General features: G+C 29.8%; 2 protein-coding genes, 1 long non-coding RNA gene and 3 pseudogenes across 3 annotated transcripts; 2 read left to right on the top strand and 4 right to left on the bottom strand.

Annotated features, from left to right (window-relative positions):
- Window positions 1-281: 281 nt before the first annotated feature.
- Window positions 282-1,730, bottom strand: LOC149883267 (uncharacterized; annotated as a pseudogene).
- Window positions 1,731-10,542: 8,812 nt separating this feature from the next.
- On the bottom strand, window positions 10,543-12,852 carry LOC149883266 (uncharacterized; annotated as a pseudogene).
- A 3,373-nt stretch (window positions 12,853-16,225) lies between these two features.
- Window positions 16,226-16,451, top strand: LOC149883265 (uncharacterized). The gene is made up of 2 exons (XR_016444690.1): window positions 16,226-16,264; window positions 16,346-16,451. It is a non-coding gene; the product is annotated as an uncharacterized LOC149883265 (long non-coding RNA).
- A 563-nt stretch (window positions 16,452-17,014) lies between these two features.
- LOC149883264 (uncharacterized) lies at window positions 17,015-18,650 on the top strand (annotated as a pseudogene).
- Window positions 18,651-18,954: 304 nt separating this feature from the next.
- On the bottom strand, window positions 18,955-21,438 carry LOC149883263 (uncharacterized). Its single transcript, XM_090065475.1, has 3 exons — window positions 20,484-21,438; window positions 20,275-20,412; window positions 18,955-19,129 (listed from the first exon to the last, which is right to left on the bottom strand). The coding sequence occupies exons 1-3, from the start codon at window positions 21,345-21,347 to the stop codon at window positions 18,965-18,967; spliced, it is 1,167 nt and encodes a 388-aa protein (XP_089921601.1). The 5' UTR covers window positions 21,348-21,438; the 3' UTR covers window positions 18,955-18,964.
- A 976-nt stretch (window positions 21,439-22,414) lies between these two features.
- Window positions 22,415-23,365, bottom strand: LOC149883262 (zinc finger MYM-type protein 1-like). Its single transcript, XM_090101039.1, has one exon. The coding sequence runs from the start codon at window positions 23,363-23,365 to the stop codon at window positions 22,415-22,417; it is 951 nt and encodes a 316-aa protein (XP_089957165.1).
- Between the last annotated feature and the right edge of the window lie 10 nt (window positions 23,366-23,375).

Below are 23,375 nucleotides of genomic sequence, written 5' to 3'. Positions count from 1 at the left end.
ATCGGCGCTTGCAAACGCACAATCGAGTTCATCTTCCACATCACTTATTTCACAACTATCGTCAAAATTTTCGCCGTCCATCTTCATTACACGAAGGGTTATAACGTTATGAATGTAACGAAATATACTTAAATAGAGCACTTTTTACTCTTACTACAATGTAAGCATAATAAACGTATGATAAACACTATAAGATAAGCACAGACTACTTTGATTACCTAACTGTTAAGTGCACACAACTATGTCGCCGTAGAGGCGACAGCGGATTTACTGTTAGCTTTTTAATGTCGCAAATACGGCGACAACGGAGTGCAAAGGGTTAAATTCAATATAGCAAAAGAAGTTTGCTGAGTTGGATAATGACTAGCAGCACGAAAATTATCTCCAGTATCACGCAGAATTAAAGTTTTGCTATTTATGTGAAATTTTTCATAAAGAGTTTTATTCTTTAGAATTAAGAAATCTCTTATCACTTGTTGTTGTTCAAAAGAGAAAAACTCAAATTTTTCATAAAAAGAAGGGGTTGATAGGACTCTTTGTAGTGTATCTTCAATATTACAAGAGTACCCAAAACACTCTCAGTCAACGCTAGCATCATTATGAACATGTTGAATTAGGCCTACATCTATATTAAGGTAGTATTTTCTAAGGTTGCCATATGTAGGAATGTTTACATTATTTTTCTTAAGAATACCTTTTAAAACTTTAGAAGTTCTTTGTGAAATTTCAATTTTATCCATCATTATTGAAGCAGTTTGATGACAATCAAGATTTTTAACAGATGTTACAAACCTAAGCCTTTCAACAATATGAACTAAGAAATCAGTGTTTTCATCTATAACTTATTCAACAATTTCTGAGCACTCATTCATTATGTAGCTCACAAAACCTAAAAAAGTGATTTAAATCTTATAGATTCAATAAATTAATTAAAACGAAATATAAAACATTAGAACTACTTACTTTTTACATCACCATAGCTTGCTAACTCTACTAATAAATGAATTGTCTCATTCCGAAATTTTATATCTTTTTTACTAAGAAGAGAACTAGTTTTTCCAGCACCACGTTTTCTTAAATTCAGTAAATCAACTATTACACTGTTGTTGTTTTGTTTGATGTTATCAAAAGATGGTGTTTGAAATATTATTGGACAAGATGTCATATTGATTACTTCACTTCTATCTATGCCAAAAAACTGAAAACCAGACCAGTTTTTAGAAAAAATGTAGTTTAATTTGCTAAAAACATCTTAAACAACCGAAAAGGACTGATGACTTGCAATCAATTAATAAGTCAGAAACAACAATTTGGTAAACAGGACCATTATCTGATTTCTCAATCTTCTTTGTTATAACCACCTTAACTTGATTTAGCTTTAACAACCTTTGTGCTTCATACCCTGGTTGAATACGACATTTAACTGATCCAATTGTTTTTATGTACAACAAACTGTCACAATTTATTGTAGTACCATAACTTACAACACCTAACCATGAGCACAATCTTGTGTGGGGAGTTAAATTAGATACAAGGGATTAATATTGTTTTCTACAATTTTCAGATCCGGATAAACTTATACGAAACTTAAAATCGCTAGAGTCTAATCCATAAAATCGTTTTCCATTGAGTCTACCTTTTGCTTCTAAACCAAAAAAAAAAAAAACTTTACGATATGTTGATGTTGGATTAGTGCAGATATATCTTTTTAGTATATTATTATCACGCATAACTATTCCTTCATATAAAAATTTTCCATTTAAAGGTTTGATAACATTTAAAATTATAAATGATTCTTCTCCTGAATTCGAAACAAACTTTTTTTTCGCTGAATACCCATTAAATGCTTCTGTATTCCATGCATTGCAATCAACTTTTTCACCAAAGTTTAATATTCCTATCCACTCCACTCTATTTAATAGCGAAATAACTTTAAAATCAAGAGTTCAAAACAAGCCTTTTTTCTATTACAGTAATTATTTTTTATTTTACATTCGAAACATTTCTCGCTGACAAGGATGTATAACACAGAACAGACATGACAAAAATAATTATTTTAGAATAAAAAATACAAAAATATGAATATAATGATAAGTTATAAATATAAGAGATTAGTAATGTAATTCTTAAAAATATTTTGATTTTATCTTAAGGTAAGGAGTTTAAATTAATTTTTTTCGGATAGAAATCGCACAATATGTTCTGACGTACCATCAAATATAAAGCATGAAAATGAAATATCCCGAACGGATACAAGAAATATCCTGAACGCATGCACAACTTTAATATTCTGTAATTCAAAGTAAAAATATGATATTGACATTCTTTTTTAAACAAAAACGTAGACTAATAGACAGAAAATAAAACAGAAAACCAAATTTAAAAAAAATAAAAAACCATTGAGTTAATTTTTTTTTAGTAAACAGAACTGAAAAAAAAGTGCAAAAAATCGGAATTGCTCTTCCACTAACTACTGTTTTAAATATCAGAAAACAGATCGCCGTGTAATATATTCATAAAAGAATCTTTCAAAATTATACTTTGTGAATTAAAATTCACAAAGTATAATTTTGAAAGGTTCTTTTTTTTTATAAATGTTTTTTAATTGAGTTGAAGCTGAAACCTGTATGGGAGAACCTAAATGAATTGGGTAATTTAAAAGTTGATAATTTATATTTTAAATATTGTTTGCTAACCATTAACTCTCGCACTACGATGCACTTCTCCATTAAAACAAAAAAATTGTTTCCGCTTAGATGAATGTGCTATTAATTCCCATTAATAGCACATTCATCTTGGCGGAACCAATTTTTTTACAATACAGTAAAGGAGATTGCGGAGGTTGATTTAACTTATCCCACTCATTGCTAAGCTTTCTAACTCTCATGTACGCTTAAAAATCTGCGATAAAGGACTTTGAGCCTTTTATACATATTTTTTCACAACTTGTAAGTAGTTTTCAAACGGAAAGCTGGAAATATTATCCAAGTTAAGAATTTTTTGCTATCTTCCCAAAGATGTGTTAGACAGTGAACATTTTAAACGGTTGATGTAGGACGAAACATATCAACGCAAGTGGAAACAAAATACTGTAAAAGATCTTTTGCATAGCCAGAAAAATTATTGCGAATTTCAAAACTATCATCAAGAAATATTCGCATTGCAAGAGAAAAAGAGAGAAAATGCTTATAGCTTTCAGAGGGCACTATGTCTTTCAACGCTAAACAACCAGTGTTCAACAGAAATTGTCGATACTCTGTTGCTTTCCATTTTCTTATATCTCCTAAGCCACGAGGTTGTCATACAAAAACAGAAGGCACTTTCCCACTGTATTCTTCGAGCTTTGTGGATATTTGCCTCAGCTGTGCTGGACACAATTTCTGGTTTTGTGGACCTTCCTTGTTTGCTAACAAAATTTGTTTAGTGACACCTAGACAGGCAAGATGCATGTAGTCTAAGGGAAAATTTGTCAGCTTAATTGATCTTTCAGTTTGATGAGTATCAATATACATATCATTTTTGAATAAATCATCATCTCTCGAAATACAATCAACATCATAAAAGAGAATTCTAAAATGTTCGTAAGTCCCTTTAACTTCACAGCGCTCGCAACCGTGGTAACTACTATGAGATTTAATACTCTTTAAGAACTCACCTGCAGGGATATCACACACAAACGCTGAAATTTTTATATCCAGCACTTCGCCATCGTACTGAAAACCATATGTCAATAATAACTCATACTCATGCAAAAATCGTATAAAAAATCTTCACCATTATTTGGCCTGTGATCACCAATAAATAATGCTTCAATAAAAGGTGTCACTTTATGAAACATACATAATATAGGCCAAACCTGTGTATTTGATGATTTGAGTAAGGGAAGTCCATCTAAATTGACAACTAGAGAAATTGTATTTGACTCAAATCTATAATGCTGGTTGACTACTAAAGTTCTTGATATGCCGTTTGAAATACCAAGGTAAACATATTCACCTTCACATTTTAACTCACTTGGGACATTCCTAGGAGTATCCAAAATTGTCCTTGTGCATTTTGGTAAATCAACATGATGACCATACTGGTGTAAAATGGTTTACAGTTCACCACTTGCATTTCTAGTTAATCTGTGTTTTAAAATCCATTTGGCAATCTCTGTAACAAGTATTCCATTTAGATCTTCATTATCATCACTCAAAAGAACCTCAGAGTCTAGATCAGCACTCAGTTCCAGAAGTATCTTTATGATCAGACACACAAAAAAAATCGTTATAGTTCTCAACTTCAATGTTCTGGAAATCAATCTCACTTTCCACGTCATTAATATTGGATTTGACATGCAATGAGTTGTCAATTTCTTCATTTACAAGAAGGTTGTTTAAGACTTTGCCGCCATTCCCTCAAGCATTGATTTTTCTCTTGCTTATTCATTTTTATTATTCTAAAATAAACCTAAATTTTAGTAGTTTTGACAATAACTAGATGAAAATAAAAACTGAACATAATAATAAAAAAATAAAAAATGAGAAAACCTACATTTTTAATAATAATAAAAAGGTAACTTCATTTATTCAAAGTCAGTTTTTTACTTGCTAGCTCATTAATCTCATACAGTTAAATGTTTCTATCATAATTAAAATCATACAGCTAAATACATGTATAATAATTAAAATCATTCAGTTTAATGTTTGTATCATATTTAAAATCATACAGTTAAAAGTCTAATCAAGTATTTGATTTGATTTGATTTTATTTTAAGCTAGTTTTTTTTTTTTTTATCCTAAATAACCATATCAAATAAACACAAGTAAGTGTTTCTCCTATCTTTCCAAAATTTGTTTTCAGCGCAATTATAACTAATAATTTTTACTATATAGTAATAATTAATAGTAATAATTGCGCTGAAAACAATTTAGGAAAGATTGTAAAAACACTTGCTTGTGTTTATTAGCTATGGTTATTTAGGATGAAATAAAAACTAGCTTAAAATAAAATCTAAAAATAAAAATGAGGTATTACAGGTTTTCCAAGAATGAAATGTTAAGGTTAAACTTTAGTTTGGAAAATAATTTTAATTGTTTTTTTCAGTTCAATTAGTAAGTTATCTTAACTAAAACACAACTAAATGAATAAACAAATTAACACTAAAAATTTGAAAATACAAGATTATTACAGCAATAGTATATACTATAGATATACAAGAAGAATCTAAACAATTATAAATGTGTACAATTGCTTGCATTCTCTTTTTGCTGGCATTTATTTATACCGATGGAGAGACCTTTCCAATATTTGCAATCTGATCGTTTATTTGAGCTTTTGTTCAAGATTCTCTATGCTTTTTACAAATGAAAATTTTGAAATAAATTTTATTCTACTTACTTTATAACTTGATTTCTTTTTAACACTTAATTCATAGCTGTTGCTCGGTGAAGATGTATGAAAAATATCTTCATGTTTCGTATAAATAATATACTTACGTTGTTTGTCAAAATATAAGCAATGCAAGCAGTTTATTGAAATTGATTTTCCAGAGCTAACTTGATTTTAAAATATTATACTATATTGCTCAGAGTGAGTAAATATTAGATTCAAAATTACATCATAGCAGATTTAATTGGATAAGCATTACGCTCTTACCAAATTGATATTTGTTTGTAATTTCCTTGCATCCAAAGTAAAATACTAGACATGTTTCTCACATTTATTATAAAAAATCTAAACTCAGCTATAAATTTGGATTCAACTAAAGGAATATAAAATAGTAGCACAACTCTTTAAAATTTAAAATGAGATTAAAAGAAGAAAAATTGAAATAATAAATACCCAAATACAAATAATACATCATTGTTTGAACATTTCAAATAATTGGATACAAACTTTTATTGTGGAAACTCAAAAAATTAAAATTTGAACAAATTTAATTATATCGAGTAATTATAATTTATCTGAAAACTAGTAGATTCAGAAATTGTTGTAGCATAATAATTTAAGAATAAAAAATTGTTCAATATCATAATAAAACATTCTCTAACATAAAAAAAACCTGTTCTACAATTTATAGAGCAGATTTTGACAACAATAAAAAATCAAATCAAACCTTTATAATCGACATTTTACAACCTTTCATTAAGTCTTATATCAGCAATTCAAAGTTTTTACTACTTGACCGCTGTTTACTTAAAAATATTTTTTCAAAATTCCTCGATTGCCTTTTAAAAGACAATTCAATCTTTTAAACTTGGGTAAACATAAGTTTAGTTCGAAGGTAATTCAAAGGTAAAGATAGGAAATATATTTGTTTAAATATAATTACCTTTATAACTATATTTAAACAAATATATTTCCTATCTTCTCTTACGCCATCTTTAAGAAGGATCTCTTTCACCAGGAAGTGTTTTGTCAGGAGTCTTTGTTTTGTCAAAGTTTTTCCATTATGATTTAGTTGACGGATTCATTTTTGATAAACTTCAAAAAAGTTTTATTTTTAGTTTTTTCAACTAGCCGAACTAGTTTAAATGTTTAAAAGCTTAATGTGAACTGAGTGCACATATTTTTTAAGAATTATGTTTACATAATTTAATAGAGTAACATTTGATTTCTGAAAATATCACGTTAAAGTTTTTGTCTTAAAAATCAAGGAAACCTAATTTAAATGCGGATCAAGACAGAAGTAGCTTAAAACAGATAAAAGTAAAATATTGATATTGATTTAATTTTATTTCATGAAAATTTAAGTGTAAACCTATTCTTTTGAATGATACATTCTGAAACATTCGCCATTACATAACGTAGGTCTATTTTCACAAAAATCGCATGAGAAGTTTATTCTAAATAAAAACCATATCCTTATACTGTTGCTAAACTCTAAAAAAAAAAAATCCGTCGCCATTGCACCAACGGCTTTTCCGTTTAGTTAATGGATTAAATATTTAACGGACTGAAGTCCGTTAGTATTTTCCGACAAAACAATGTTTTTAAATAAAGGAGTTATTACGTTAGTGTATTAAATTATCTGTTGTTTTTATTCAGTTAAAATATGTTATTTTAGGGAATAATCAGTTAAAATCACTCCATTATAATTAGCGATGAATTAAGCCACATACTATTGTAATTTGATAATAATCCTTACATTTTTAAATATATGGAATATTTATTATGATATTCTTAATACACATTGGTTATTACCACTATAAATGTAATAATTACCACCCATCTGATACAACCAGTACTAGTTATACAAACTAACATGGTTGGGAGAAATATAGTGCTCAATTTATTAGAAAGCTTCAAAAACTCTTTAACTGGACATTGAAAACTAACCAAATATTTATAATAATGTAATTCAGTACACAAACTTTTAATTACAATCAAAATAGTTTTTAAATATATTTTTAATAGTCGTTATATACAGTGAGAGAAATAAGTATCCGAACAAAAGATTTTTTTTTTGGAAAATAAACTTTGTCAGGTTTTTTTCGAAAAACATATGTTTTTGATAAATACTTTTATAATTATTCTAAAAGCAAATTTAATTGCGATTTTATGTTGCAAAAAATTAATCAAAGGTAATTAACTTGCGTTGCTAAAATTTAACGATTCCCGAAGGAGTGTTAAAACTTCAATGAAAAATAATTATCCGAACATGTTGTTTTGTAAACGAAGTTTTGAAATTGATTATTAAAAAAAGTTTTTAAACCAATGGTTTTAGAAATATTGTTGTTTTACAACGAGTAATTTATAATAATTGACTGATATTTTTTTAAATTCATTCGATTTACCATTGATATCATCAAGTATGGGAGTTAAAACCAAGGAATGGTCCCAAGCTCAGCGCAATTTGGTTATTGACTTGTTCAAGCAAGGTAAAACGTTTAGGTCGATAAATAAAGCGACTGGAATGGCATTAGGAACCATCAGCGATCTGGTTAAAAAGTATAATATGTTTGGATATGTGCAAAATCAGCCCAGATGCGGAGCAAAGCGTAAAACAACATCAAGAATAGATCGACAAATTGTAAAGATGGTGCAAAAAAACCGTTTTTTATCAGCACCAAAAGTGTCAAGCCTCCTTGAGAAAGATTTTGGGTTAAAAGTGAGCTCATGTACTATTCGAAATCGATTGAAAGAAAGTGGATTCAAAGCAAGAGTTCCACGCAAGAAACCATCCCTTTCAAAAATCCATCGAAAGCGAAGACTTGCATTTGCTAAAAAATATGTAAATATGCCGGCATCAATCTGGAGGAAAGTTTTGTGGACGGACGAGTCAAAATTTAATCTTGTGAAGTCCGATGGAGCTCAAAAAGTTTGGAGAAAAAAAGGAGAAGCATTCACACTCAGTTGTATTCTAGGCACAGTAAAATTTAGTGGAGGCAATGTTATGGTATGGGGATCGATGGCTTGGAACGGAACAGGAAAACTGGAGTTTATTGATGGAATTATGGACTCTGAGGTTTATTTTAAAATTCTCAATAAAAATCTTCTGGCTTCAACTAAAAAACTGCGATTAGGAGAGCATTTTATCTTCCAACAAGACAATGACCCTAAACATACGTCAAAGAAAGCAAAAGAGTTTTTCATCCAAAAGCAAATTGAGTTACTTGAATGGCCTGCGCAAAGTCCAGATCTCAATCCAATTGAACATCTCTGGGCAATTCTGGATAAAAAATGTGGCACACGATGTCTAAAAAGAAAAGAAGATTTAAAAATCATGCTCCAAGAAGCTTGGGCTGATATCGACTCAGATACGACAAAGAAATTAGTTGAATCGATGCCATGTCGACTTGGAGAAGTCATAAAAGCTAAAGGCGGTCCAACTCGATATTAAAAAGTCAAAAAAATAATTACTCGGAGAAACGTTAATCTTTAAGCCTTAATCTTTAAAATTTTGTTCGGATACTTATTTAATGCTAAAAAATTGCATAGTTTAAATGTATCTTAATTTTTTATCAATTAAATATTATTATTAATATTTTTTTTTTTTGCATATTGAATTCGTAATAAAATTTTCTTTCAGAATAATCATTTCTTTTATTTCTGTAAAGTTTTTTTTTTCGAAAAAAACCTGACAAAGTTTATTTTCCATAAAAAAATCTTTTGTTCGGATACTTATTTCTCTCACTGTATGAGGTTATAAAACATTTGTATAAAACACACACCCATATACACAATAGATGTTTAAACTAAACCTATTGTTATCAAATTACGTTTTAGGTTTTAACGCAATTGTTCTTAGTACATATTTCACGCTTCAATTCCAGCAACATTTTGTCAATTCCTTAAAGTTAAATATAACATAAAATACAATAAAGAAAATATTGAACCTAAATGATATAAATAGTATGACATGAAAATAAAATTTTATTAATTACCCTTTAAGAAGTATTGTTATTGCTAATTCTTTATTTGTAAATTGATAATAGAAATTTTGTTATTTTATTTATTTCTGATACCATTTTCTAAAGATAAAGTTCAATTCAACAACTAAATAAAATCTTTAATAAAAATGTGTAACAAAAGATAATCTTATCTGATAACTAAAAGGTTCTATTTCCACATACTTCAAAAACTGTCAGGAACAAAATAAAAAAAAACTTAAATAACAATAAATTAAAACAAGAATAAGTAAGTTCACCAAAAGAGATGCAAATAACAATATCAGAATTTCATTTTGATACCACATCCCTCGTGTCTAAGTAGTAAATTCTAAACGAATATAAATAAGGCATACATAAACTTAGTTGTACCTAACCTAAATAAATATCCCCATAAAAAAGATACAAATCAAAATCTAAATTTTAACTTAACAACTAATTTAAACTTACAGCGTGATATTGCATGCCATGTGTCTAAAATAGCAAATTATAAGAATATTAACAAGCCATATAAAGATAATTATGAAAATGACCATTTAGTTTATACTAAAACTGTGTAACTACAAAAAAGCTGGCAAATTAAACTTATAGAAAAGCTAAAAACATATAAGATTATAATACAAATATAAAAAACACATCTATATATTTTTTTATTGTTATATGATTATAGAAAAAACAATTTAAAACTTTATTTTTTATGCAAGTAACTACAATATGCTAACAAGTAAAACTGTAACAAACAAGATTTTTAAAATAATTTATTAAAAGAATATCTTTCTCAATAACACCAGCTGCGTGTCATCACACACTTTTAAAACTATAACTATGGCCATCAATTTATTAGTCATAGTTTGACTTAGTTAACAGTGAAAACAAGTTAGTTACCAGGTTAAAAATGAAGTGTAAAAGTTTTTAAAATATTTATAAATGTTTTGTCATCTAAAAATTTATTAAAATCATTGATGATTTTGTAGGACCTTTTTCCTATAGCCATATGGACAAGAATAAAAATAATATTAAGTCTCAAATATTTGGAAAATCAAGATAGAGTAAAGCTATAAAGTTAGAACAAATTTACAATCTGAATAACATTTTCAAAAAATTTTAATTTTCAAGACAACCAACTAATATAGGTCATGGGATGTGATAAAAAAAAACTGCCACATGACTATGTGGTATATTTTATTAAATTAGCCAGCAGTTCAATGACACATTTAGGCTTTTTTCCATAGTCAAGATCATAGTAAGCTTGAATGAACTGCCAAAAATAATTGGAAATCGGATTGTATTGAATGTTAAAACACCAGTAAAGTTTGAGCATTCGATCTATTCCTTCCATTATAGATTGGCCCGCATTGATTTTTTTTTTTTTGTATGCAATTCTTATTCATAGAATTCTTTCGCCTTCTTGTCCTTGTACTAACAGTACAGGATATGGGCTATCAAGATTTTCTACAAAATATGAAATTGTATCACCTACCTAAATAATAAAATACTATTTTTAATCCTAAACAACAAAGTTTATTGGAAATAATGTAAAGACTTTTTCATTTCACCTCACTGCCGTTTCTCTTCTCTTAAAAAGTCAGGTATCTGGGGGTTGTTCTTTTTTATTACATTGCATAAAAACTTTTTAGGCAAAAATTTCTTTTATAGAGATGATACTTACATTGCATATCATGATGTGTTCCATTATCTCAGGAGCAGATTTCTTTTGATTTCTTCCTTGTCGCAGTAAATAGCATAATATTTTGCATGCATTATACACTCTCCAATCTAGGTAATAGATAATTATTTTTTTATAAAAGTTTTTTAAAGCATACCATTTTCAACGGTATGCTTAAAATTTTTTTTTTGATAAAATTTAATATACAAAGAGTATACCAATGTTCCCCTGGTTAGGTGCATTAACTAGATTTGTCAGATAAAGAACTTTCATTTGTACACAATACTGTTACAGTGGCTGAACGATTTTGGTCAAAAACGCATCCATTACATTCAGCTTATACAAAGGATATTTAGTTTAAAATTCCATATCAATTGAAAAAAGTCAATATTTCTTCAAAAAAACTTATCAAATATAAAATAATTTTTGAAAAAAAAGCAAGGTGTTAAAAAATGTGACAGAGTGTATTCAATTCAATCGATGTGTAAAAGCTCATAATAGAATATAATACAAATCTAATCGTATAGTATAGTAGTACAGCAAAAGTTATTTCTAAAACTAGACACTGAAAGTGTTACAAGTAAAAAAAATATTTAATGTTATTGTTATAGATATGTCACACATAAAGAAATAAAAAGTATGTTTAAACATAAAACTTATAAAATCAAATATATAAAAGCAATTACCGAATATTTCCAGTTTGGGAATTAAGGCAAATATGGAATAATTTGTTATAATAGTAGACAAGATTGGTTTCTCATCTGCAATCCATGTCTGTCGCAAACAAAAGGTAGATTGCGTACATTGTTTTATTTCCTTAACTCTCGACAAGGCAAGATGTTTTAGTTTCTCAAAATGAAAATAAACCTCCACAAATCATGGAATCAGCCAAGTCACGAGGACACCCTTCTTTCAATTGTTTTGAGCATTAGGCTCCTTCTGTTTGTTCTTTAAATGACCCCGAAACAGTAGAATCAGGTATTTTGATTTTATCTGCTTACCTTTTTTTTGACGATGATTACTTTTCAGCTGAAGCTAAATGAACATTGGAAATACTTTCTTATTACCATTATAAGATAAATTAGGAACAATTTTATTTATAATTTGTAGAATTACTTTTCTATGAGCTGATTCCTCTATGAATGTTGGGTGGGGGTAGAAGTTCCTTTAAATATTTACAATACAACTTTAAATGTTTCATGATGACAGTAAAATGAGAAACATGATTGAAAAAAAGAAGCCAATATTTTTATAATAACACAAATGTTATAAAATACTCACGTAACCATTTTCTCCTAGCATTTTCCAGAGCCCTGTCAAGATACCCACGATAACTTACAGGATCATAAAAAAGAGTACTTGGCAATCCAAGTGTTTCGCTACACCCTCTCTGCTTCTGCTTATAACGTCTCCCTTTCTCAGTTTTGCTTTTGTACACTCTCTTGGATTTGACTTTTGGTCAGTTCTTAAAGTACCACAAATGTGCGTTTTTTGATTTATCATGTGCTTTGTTAGTTCAAAGGAATTGTAAAAGTTATCGGTGTACAGGTGATAACCTTTTCCGAGAAATGTTTCCATTAAATCTAAAACAATAGCTCCCGTTTGACCCAACAAATTTTTATCGAGAATTGTCTTGCCAGATTAGATTTTTACTTTTAGTACAATACCATATGATTCGCAAACCTCATTGAGCTTAATACCATACTTATGTCTTTTATTTTTCACATACTGTCTGAATACAAGACGTCCCTTCCAAAGCATCATTGAGTCATCGATTGATATATTTTTATTAGGACAGTAGATGTTATCCATTGTAATATTTAAGTGATTGAGAAGTCCAATAATTTTACACAAGCGTCCACTACCCGAATCTTCATTGTTAATAAAATGCCAAAACCGTAACAATAGTTGGAATTTTATTTCGTTACATACTAGAAAATAAGGGAAATCTATAATATACTGTTGGACCAATAGTGTTTTAAAGATGGCAATTTAACACACCCCAATTGAAGAAGAACTCCAAGGAACTGCTGCATATCTTCTGAATTTATTGATTTCCAATCTTTAAAATGTGAGCTTCTTCTGAGGGCACGCTGCTTATTTATTTCTTGCGTTGCGTAGCGATTAGTTTCAACTAACCATAGTATTTATAAGCTCTTCTGTAACAAATAGTCTAAAGTAATCTAATGGTTTCTTGCTCTCCATGTTTATCTTCTAACCAGGATCGGCAGTAAATTGAATTTGTTTTACAATATTCGGCTCATCTTTCCATTGGTTTGAATTTCTAGATGGATTTGTTTCAGAAGTTGTTTAGTGAGGCAAAATATTACTTATAAGATCTATTTGTTGTGCTTAGTTTTGAATCTTGTCCATAAGCAAGACCACCCGTTGTTCAAGCTCTTTTCGGCGGCATTAAAAAATATTCTGCAGTGGCTGCTAGATGAACGTCTGTTAACTGATTGTCATCCCTTTCTTCAGTGTTATTATCTTCGGAACCTTGTTTCAATGCAGAGAAGCTCAAAGACTTAGTAGTATAAGCGAAAAATGAATCCGAATTTTCAATATCATCATCTTCACTATCCTCACAATCTTCCACAGTCATATGTGCTGATCCAATTGTGGAATATCTGTGTTGAGCTGATATGAGATAAATAAATTTATAAATTATCTATTTATAAAAAAGAAATTCTTCTTCTATAAATCACATTAATTAGTATACTGTGTAAGAAATTCAAAGTACACACTAAAATGTTTTTTTATTATATAAAAAAACTTCAAACTTTTTTTCACATTTTTAATAACACTGGGCAACAAAGAATTTTTTTTTTTTTTTTGTATCTAGCAATTTCATTCATATTTTACTAATTTTGGGCTGAGAAAAAAAGAAAATGGCAACGAAATTTTTTATTAGCTCTAGTTTCTGAGATATAAAATAGTAATAAACTTTTATTTCAGTTAATTTGCAACAGAGCAATATGACATAATTTACATATTCTAATGACATTTAAAGTACATTTGTTTGTTTTTTTTCATTACAGATATAATTTAGCAGTTTTAAACAAAGAAGTCACGATCATCAAATAAATAGGTTTTAAATGATTATGGGGTCACGGTATTGTGATCTTTTTGCATTTCTTTGGTAGGCTAGTTCTGGAGCATCCCTACACACAAAGCAACAGTAATCTGCAAGCATAGCCTCATTCTAATGAACCTCATATCTTTGTTCCATTACAAAAATAACTTGGTGAAACCATTCCCCATGTTCATCACTAACAGCTTCACAATTGGGGGGGGGGGGGGAGGAAGAAGTCTAGGTGTTAGTGGAGGAAATGAATCTTGAGGGACATGTTACATCCAAGTTGATAGTATTTTTGCAGAAGTACTGTTACCAATTGAATCTCGTTTGTTGCCTAAAAATCCACAAATCACTATCTGAAGAGCTTCCCAAGTTTTCTTTCCTGGCCCCTTCAAAGCTTCATCAAATGCAGGGATCCTTCATAAGATGACGTATTTGTGGCCCAACGAAAATATCCTCTTTAACTTTTGCATCGCTTATTTTTGGAAATTTTTTTTTTAAATACCTAAAAGCCTGTCCTTCTTTGTTCATACCTTCGACAAAATTTTTCATTAAACCCAACTTAATATGTAATGGTGGAAGAAGAACATCTTTCGGATTCACAAGTGGTTCAGCAATAACGTTTTTTTGTGTTGAGACTTCTTGCTTGCCAGTCTTCTTTTATATAATGTGAACTTCTACTCTACTTTCCACATACACAAAAAGCAGTGTTATCTAGTATACCCTAATTGCATTCCTAAAAGTGTAGCAATGACTTTTTGATCTCCACAAGTTTTTCATTTGTGTTCACTGTAATTCATTTAGTTGAGGAGAACTTTCATGTTTATTAAGTCTCTTTTATGTGAACTGCATGGCCAATAGGAACAGAAGGAAGACGATTTCCATTGTGCAGTAATACAGCTTTCAAGCTTAGCTTAGATGAGTCTATGAATAATCTCCATTCAATTGGATCATAGTTCAAATTAAGACAATGCATTAATTCAAAAACATCAGTGCAAACAACACGATTATTTTTGTTCTCAAAAAAAAGAAAGCAGATTCCGCTGCCGTTTTCTGTAATGTGAAACCTTGACATCAAGTTGGAGAAGATTCCACTGCTTTAGTCTTGACCCTAGAGACTCTGCCTTTTCCTGTGACAAGTCCAGATCTCGAACAAGATCACTTAATTCTGCTAGACTCAATCTGTGTGGCACAACATCTGTTAACACAAAATCAGTACCATTTCATATGGAAGGCTTGTTTTCTTCTACTTCTGCTTCTAACTCACAATTTTGCGGTGGAGTAGGAACTGGTAAACTATTTGAATGTGGAATAGGTAGAATGGCAGATGGAAGATTTGGATATTTAACTGCTCCTATTTTCTTCATTGACAAATCTGCCTTAATGGGTGGGGTTAAACAGAAAAAGCAATCATCTGTATGGTTTTTAGGCTCTCTCCATACCATAGAAACAGCAAAAGCTAAAGATCTCTTTATTTTTCAACCATTCTTGTAGGGTAACCGAACAAGAGCTGCACCATATATGTGGAGACCATGACTTGTTCTGGTCCCCTACCTTCATATCAAAGTAATGCTGGTAAGCAGTCTGCACAAGAGGTGTCAGTTCTTTTCTGTGAGGAAAATTTAGTTTCACCACAAATGTAACAAAAATTGTTCACTAAATTTAAACACTTCCTTGCCATGCTGATTTGTAAAATTTTACACTAGTAAATTAAAAAAAAGGAGCAAATTTTTTTAAGTTTGTCAGCGAAAAAGTTATTAAAAAATACAAAAAACAATAAACAAATCCAGGGCCGGCCTTACGAATTGCGGGGCCCAATTTAACGAATGCTTGCGGGGCCCACCTGATTTTTTTTTTTACAATAACTACTATTAATAAAATTATTGAAACACATTTATTATACAAAAAAACATAACTCCACAAACGAATCAATAAACAATAATAAAAATATTACAATGAATTTAAACAAAACAGTGCTTGTTATTGTCATAATAAACAAATAATCTATAAGTCAAAGTGGATCTTTCATGCTTTTTTGCTTGCGAAATCTTTTAGAATTTTTTCATAATTAATTTCTCTACTTATAGGAGATTCAATTAATACTAGTGCCAAATTGTTTAGTCGTTCTTGGTTAATTACTGACCTAAGGTAGGTTTTAATTAATTTTAGTTTTGAAAAACTTCTTTCACCAGAAGCGACTGTAACTGGAATTGTCATCAGTATTTTTAGGGCTATGAACAAATTTGGAAATGCAGTCGACCTATCATTACAAGCCAAATATTTAAAGAGTTCTTTGGGTTTTTGTTGTTGAACGGGCAGTATTGGCTTAATTGCCTCCATTTCTTCGGAAAGCATGAACCCTTCTATATCTTTTGTAATGTCTGTCAAAGCAATTTCTAGGTCGGCTGAATGTTTTCTGAGATCTTCTTTAGTATGCCTGCCGGATTGTAGCAATATTCAAATTGAAAAATATATGCAATATTTTCTAAATATATATTCAATCTTTTTCAAATATGTTCAATCTTTTTTAAATATATATTCAATCTTTTTCAAATATGTTCAATCTTTTTCAAATATATATTCAATCTTTTTCAAATATATATTCAATCTTTTTCAAATATATTCAATCTTTTTCAAATATATTCAATCTTTTTCAAATATATTCAATCTTTTTCAAATATATTCAATCTTTTTCAAATATATTCAATCTTTTTCAAATATATTCAATCTTTTTCAAATATATTCAATCTTTTTCAAATATATTCAATCTTTTTCAAATATATTCAATCTTTTTCAAATATATTCAATATTCCTGGGATAAAGCAATTTACGCGCGTAAATAGAAGGATAATAACTACAATTAATGGCAAACAAAAAAATTAAACACAAACAAAAACAATGGCGACCGAAATCATTGAAAAAGACATGGGTGCAGATCTATATAAAAATTTAATATTTTTTCTAGATGAAGTTGAATCTTTTATTGGAAAAACCACTTGTGGTAATTATTTGCCGTTATTATTACAGCATATTGATTTAATCGATCAACTTATTCCAGTATTGAACAGTTTTAATGAAGAGTTTATTGGTGATTTAAACAACAAAGAAAGAATAGAAAGTATATTATATATATTTTTGGAGATTCGGAAAATGCTTTCCCTTTATTATCATGAAAAATCTTCAAAATACTGCAGTATCAATATTAATGTGTTATATAGTAAAACCCCTGGAATGCCAAAGTACGAAATTCCAAAAAATGTTCTAAAAGAATTTAAGTGTTTGGGTTTTTCTTGGAATGTTGCATCGAAGGTTTTAGGTGTTTCACGTTGGACAGTTCATCGCAGAGTAAATGAACTTAATTTAAACAAAACAGGTCGTTTTAGCAACATCAATGACCACGAAATAGACAGAATTATAGCTGAATACATATCTCGTTACGGTGTAGCAACAGGGGAACCATTATTATCTGGTTATTTTAGATCAAAAGGTTACCATATACAAAGAAGAAGAATCCGCTCTAGTTTAAACAGAGTGGATCATAGGAATACTGCATTGCGATGGGGAGCATTGGTTAGAAGGCGATCTTATTATGTACCATGACCAAATTCTTTATGGCATATAGATGGACATCACTCTCTAATTCGTTGGAAATTCGTAATACATGGGTGCATTGATGGTAAATCAAGGAAAGTAATGTTTTTGGAAGCCAATACAAATAATTTAGCAGAAACGGTGTTAAATCTTTTTTTAAATGCGACAAGCGAGTTTTCAACGCCTTCAAGAATAAGAGTAGACTTTGGGGTAGAAAATGTTCTTATATGTGATAAAATGATTGCAAGAAGAGGTCATGGCAGAGGGAGTTTTTTAGCTGGATCTTCCACAAGAAATCAAAGAATAGAGAGGTTATTGAGAGATGTGTTTCGATGTGTCGTGTTACCTTTTTATTACACTTTTTATGCTATGGAACAGAGCGGCATTTTAGATATTGAAAATCCAATTCACATGTTCACACTGCATATAGTTTATTTAGAAAGAATAAATCTTTCCTTGAAAGAGTTTAAACTTATGTACAACGACCATCGTTTATCTACAGAAGAAAATTGGACTCCCAATCAAATATGGACTATGGGAATGATAAATATTGACAATCCTATGTCAAGAGATGAAACTGAAAATGATATAAATGATTTTAATATCTATGGAGTAGATGTTGACGGCCCTTTATCTCACGATTTAAACAATTTTGTTGTTAACTCAGTTAGTATTCCGAATAGAATTGATATTAAAGCATTCGTCAGAAATTCAATAGATATGTCTAAAGAATCCACTGAAATGGCAATCGACATTTACATAGAAGCCTTAGCACTTGTGGTGGAAAAATTTGAATCTTATTTATAATTTCAGATGAATTTAACTTCTTGTTCTATTTTATTTTGTATTAGCTGCTTGTTAATGTGTACAGAATAGTTTCTACTGAATAGAATCCTTTGTATCTATACTCTCGAGTCCAGAATACAAGTGGGGTGGGAATAAACGGCACAGTGGAAATGGGGGGGGGGGGGTTGTTTATTAAGGACTCGAGAGTACTATATTTTTTTACTTCCATGTAATTCGTTTTGAGCCTATATTCAAATCAAGCAATATATTCATTTGCTACTAAATGGAAATTATCCATAATAGGGTTACTTTTTAAATTTTTGCATTCGTTCTAGACGGTCTCTTAATATTTTTAGAGGGTAAACCAGAGACTTGGAAAAAAAAAGATTAGCGTTTCTCTCAAATATTATATATTACTTGGTAAGACTTCATATATGAACATGTAAAAATATTATCAAACATATTGCAAAATCATATTGTTCCAAAAAAGTTATTAGTAAATGCCATGTCATAAACATCAAAAAGGTCGTTATTAGCTGGAAGCTTGCATAACAGCGAGCCACGCGGCAAAACTAAACAATTAGAGCAAGTATGTGCAGTTGGTATATACATATATGCTTCATGTGTCTTCTGATCCTATAAATGAACAAAAATAAAAATATTATTATAACTTGCAACACTTAAGAATGTCTAGCTTTATTATTTTTATTTAAAAAAAACAATTTTTTATGAAAATAACCTTCAAATATTTTTTGAAAAATTACATCATAAATCCAAGCATGGAGTTTTTTTACACACATTTTTGCATATTTATTAAAAAAATTTCAAGATCTTGCAAATTATTCTTGTTTATGTTTTTAGCTTATTATAGAAATCACACTAATTAAAGTAAACTGGGGTGGTTTTGTCCCACTTTGCACCTAAATTATCCTAGGTATAATAGCTGGTGGCCAATTAAATATTGGCCACAATTGGTCTACAATTAAATTGGATACAATTAAAAAAAAGCTCACTGTACCTTTGGCCAATTTTTTTCAAACCCCTCTATATGGCGGAACTTTTTTATTTAAGTCAATATACTTATATCAATAGAAAGTAATTGGTATATACATTTGATCATATCAGTTTTACAATTTTTAGACAAGTGCGGAGCATTAAACTTTGACGTTGAAAATACGTGGCCCTAGGTACACGAACTTCCCCTACACTTTAAAAATTCCAGGGCTTTTCCAGGATTTTTGAGAAAAAAAAAGAAAAATCCCAGGACTTTCTAGGATACTAGTCCCGGACATTGCAGGACTGTGGGAACACTGTTATGGTAGAGAATATAATTATTTTAAAACAAAATATATATTGTGAAACAAAGTCATGCAGAAACATGCAGGGCCAAAGTTGCCCTTTTTTACGTTTTTTAATTTTGCAAGTTTTGTATTATGAAGAAATCTAAAAACCATAAACTATGAAGAACCATCCAAACCACTTCATAGTGACACTTAAAAACCATTATAGAAAAGTTAAAGCAACATTTTTACAATTAAATGCCCTTCCTGATGTTAACATGAATCAGGTTGTACTAGATTACATATTACCAGTAGCTGGATAACATGACTTGACAGACTATAAAAATAATATTTTAATAATATACATCTTTCAAATTATAATTTAGTTTCAGATAACAAACTAAATTTGAATGAAATAAATTATTCCGATATTTATTTTGAGTATGAGCAAAATCTTTCAGTTAAATACTACTATTTTATTAAATATAATAGATCTTTTACTTTTTCATCAGCTTCAATAGTAGGAATAAATTCAACAGACGGTTGCAATGCAAACCCAAGTAGAGGCTCTTCTGAAGCTCCAGTGACGAAAGAAAGAATATTTGCCAATGAAACACACTCTCTTCTACCACTGGCAACCTACATAATATATTATATGTAACATCTAAAACATCACAGTGATCACTGTTTTACATTTAAAAAAAACTTACCTCTCTGACATATTTCACAAACATAGAATAAATCTCTTTTTCTTTAACTAAAGCTGTCGACCCTTCTGATGAAAATTTTGGCTTCAATAATTTTAAAAGCATTTTTGCTGTGAATTGTACTTTTGAAGGTCTTAATAATTCAAGTAATTGTGGAAACTCTTTGAAAAACCTTATCAAATTAAACTTGTTTAAACCTTTTTGTAAATTAGATATACAAATATCTGCTGTATTTTCGGTGATCTTAATAATGATGCTGTCTGGTAAATATGTTGGTAGCTGCCCTCCTTGAAAGAGTGCAATACCAATTAACAAACCTACAAAGTAATATTCCTCAGCAAAGAGTTCTCTCAAACCACTATCAAATAATCTCTCTTTAATCATTCTATTGCATTCTCGTATCCATTCTCTCCTTGGACCACCATAATCCTTAGCTAGTTCTCCCATAAAGTCAACTTCAAATGTAATTAAAAAATTTTCAAAGGATTCTAATTCAGCAAATGTTGACATTAAAACATTTTGTCGATCGATACAAATAAAGTTTGTCTCAGAATCTTTATCCGTGTTTTCATCAATGTTTTCTATATCTTGAACTCTGCCCTTGATCATTGTTTTTTGAAGAAACCTTAAAATTTCTATTGGATCCTGAAGATTATTTTCTTTAATTTCCTTAATTTTTTGGTTTTCAAAATCAATTTCAATATATATATTTTTATCAACTGAACCTTTTGCTACAAATGAAGCTGATGTAAGTTCTTTTATTTCCTGTATATCAACTTCATTAACATCTTCTTGATCTGTTAGTTGTGAACTTTTTGATACAAATGAAGCTGATGGAATTTCAATAACTTCCGTTGGAATGATCATTTGATGATCATTGCATCGTTCTTTTAGCTGTAAATATAAAAGCCCTTGTCCAGCTAGTTTTTTTACAACATCATATTAGTAATCAATATTTGAGCATTTATTTAATTTTGATATTTTTTTTCGTGATAATTTAACAAAATCGAATTCATCTGAACCCAGCAAAGGAAGTTTTTCATGCAACGACTCCTTTATTTTCTCTCTTATTATTTGTTCACTATCGAATTCATTGATAATCAAAATTCCATTTGCAATTACAGAATCCCATTTTAGGAATTGTTCTTCATCATTTTCTGTAGATGAAATTAGTGCAAATTCTAATGTTTTTGTCATTTTCTTTGATTTATTTTGATTGCCTGTGTGGTTGCCTATATTGCTACTGTATGGTGCTGACGACCTTAATCTATCGTTTCTATTAAGGCGCCTAAAAATACCCGATGAACCACTTTCATTGAGCATTCCTCTAGCTCTTTGTAATGTGGAGGTTATTGTGAGTTCCGATTGTGGCCTGCTGATATTTGTGCTTTGATTTGTGCGAAGAAGAATAGAAGCTTCCTCTAACAAAGATGCAACTTTGCTATAACTATCCATATCGGTATAAGTATAACTGCTTTTTATAACTACACGCTTTTTCTAATAATATTATTAAAGTATTTTTAAATGTTGACAATGATTTGTTCAACCAAAAGCCGATTGGCCGCGTTCTCCCCAGGAATATTGAATATATATTTGAAAAAGATTGAATATATTTGAAAAAGATTGAATATATTTGAAAAAGATTGAATATATTTGAAAAAGATTGAATATATTTGAAAAAGATTGAACATATTTGAAAAAGATTGAATATATTTGAAAAAGATTGAATATATATTTGGAAAAGATTGAATATATATTTGAAAAAGATTGAACATATTTGAAAAAGATTGAATATATTTGAAAAAGATTGAATATATATTTAGAAAATATTGCATATATTTTTCAATTTGAATATTGCTACAATCCGGCAGGCATACTTTAGACATATTTTGAAAATTATATAGAAATCCAAAAAGTTTATGGTGTTCTTTCAGCTACATAAACCGTGGTTGAAGAGATTGCAATGCTTTGTCTACAACTTGATTGAAAAAATTTTTCCGGAATTCTGTCTTGGGGTCTAAAATTGGTTCGTCAGAAGATTCATAAAGAAACATTTTCTTTTTCTTGTAACAGCGCTTCTGTTGAAATATGGGTTCAACTTCTAACTCATTTGCAATCTCTTTGGCATCAATCAATGCTGCTTCAAAGCCTGTCTCTCGGTATGTCTTCAACCAATCAAACAATTTTTCAAAAGATGTCAGCCCCGCGACAATGTCTATGGTATTGCTTTGAAGTTCCTTGCTAGTAAAATTTACTTGAAACAATAAAGAGTGCCAAAAACATAGTGCAACCAGAAACCTATAATTTGTCATTTGGCTTACTAATGATTCAGCCTCACTTTTCCCTTGAGCATCATTTATGCTTTTTGCTAGTTCTTCTAAAGCATCACACACATCTGCGGCTTGAAATCGTACAGCTTTAACACTTTGCATTCTACATTCCCATCTTGTTTCTGATAATGGTTTAACAGACAGGCATTTCACATGCTTTTTAAAAACAGTCCATCTTTTTGTAGATGAAGCAAAAAGGGTGTAAATACGCTGCAGGGTTCCAAAAAATGTCATGGCATCTGAACACGTTTTAGCCATATCTCCTAGAACAAGATTATAATTATGGCACACACAAGGAGTATAGAAAGCTCGTGAATTTCTTTCCAAAAGTCGTGCTTGCACTCCAGAATTGTGCCCTTTCATATTAGCTCCATTGTCATACACTTGTCCTCTGATGTTTTCAACATCTAGTCCTAGCATTTCAATTTCTTTCACAAGAGTGTTAAATAAATTTTCACCAGTGCTGCTCTCAACTATAATAAACTTTATAAAATGTTCATAAATTCCTGCTGGGACATCTGAGTGTGTGCCATCAGCGACATATCTTAGCACCATTGACATCTGT

The sequence above is a fragment of the Hydra viridissima genome, unplaced genomic scaffold (assembly GCF_058129835.1).
Source record: "Hydra viridissima isolate aposymbiotic clone 2 unplaced genomic scaffold, HvirCarnegie_v1 scaffold_10, whole genome shotgun sequence".
Taxonomy (NCBI): Eukaryota; Metazoa; Cnidaria; class Hydrozoa; order Anthoathecata; family Hydridae; genus Hydra; species Hydra viridissima.
This window is presented reverse-complemented; position numbering and strand designations above follow the sequence as displayed.

What these genes read in the sequence shown, in the direction of transcription:
- LOC149883263 (XM_090065475.1), bottom strand. Translation starts at nt 21,347, where the DNA reads ATGATCATTCCAACGGAAGTTATTGAAATTCCATCAGCTTCATTTGTA. An exon ending in TTGTGAAATATGTCAGAGAG is followed by an intron (nt 20,413 to 20,483) that starts GTAAGTTTTTTT and finishes TATATTATGTAG; the next exon opens with GTTGCCAGTGGTAGAAGAGA. An exon ending in CTATTGAAGCTGATGAAAAA is followed by an intron (nt 19,130 to 20,274) that starts GTAAAAGATCTA and finishes GTTCATTTATAG; the next exon opens with GATCAGAAGACACATGAAGC.
- LOC149883262 (XM_090101039.1), bottom strand. Translation starts at nt 23,365, where the DNA reads ATGGTGCTAAGATATGTCGCTGATGGCACACACTCAGATGTCCCAGCA.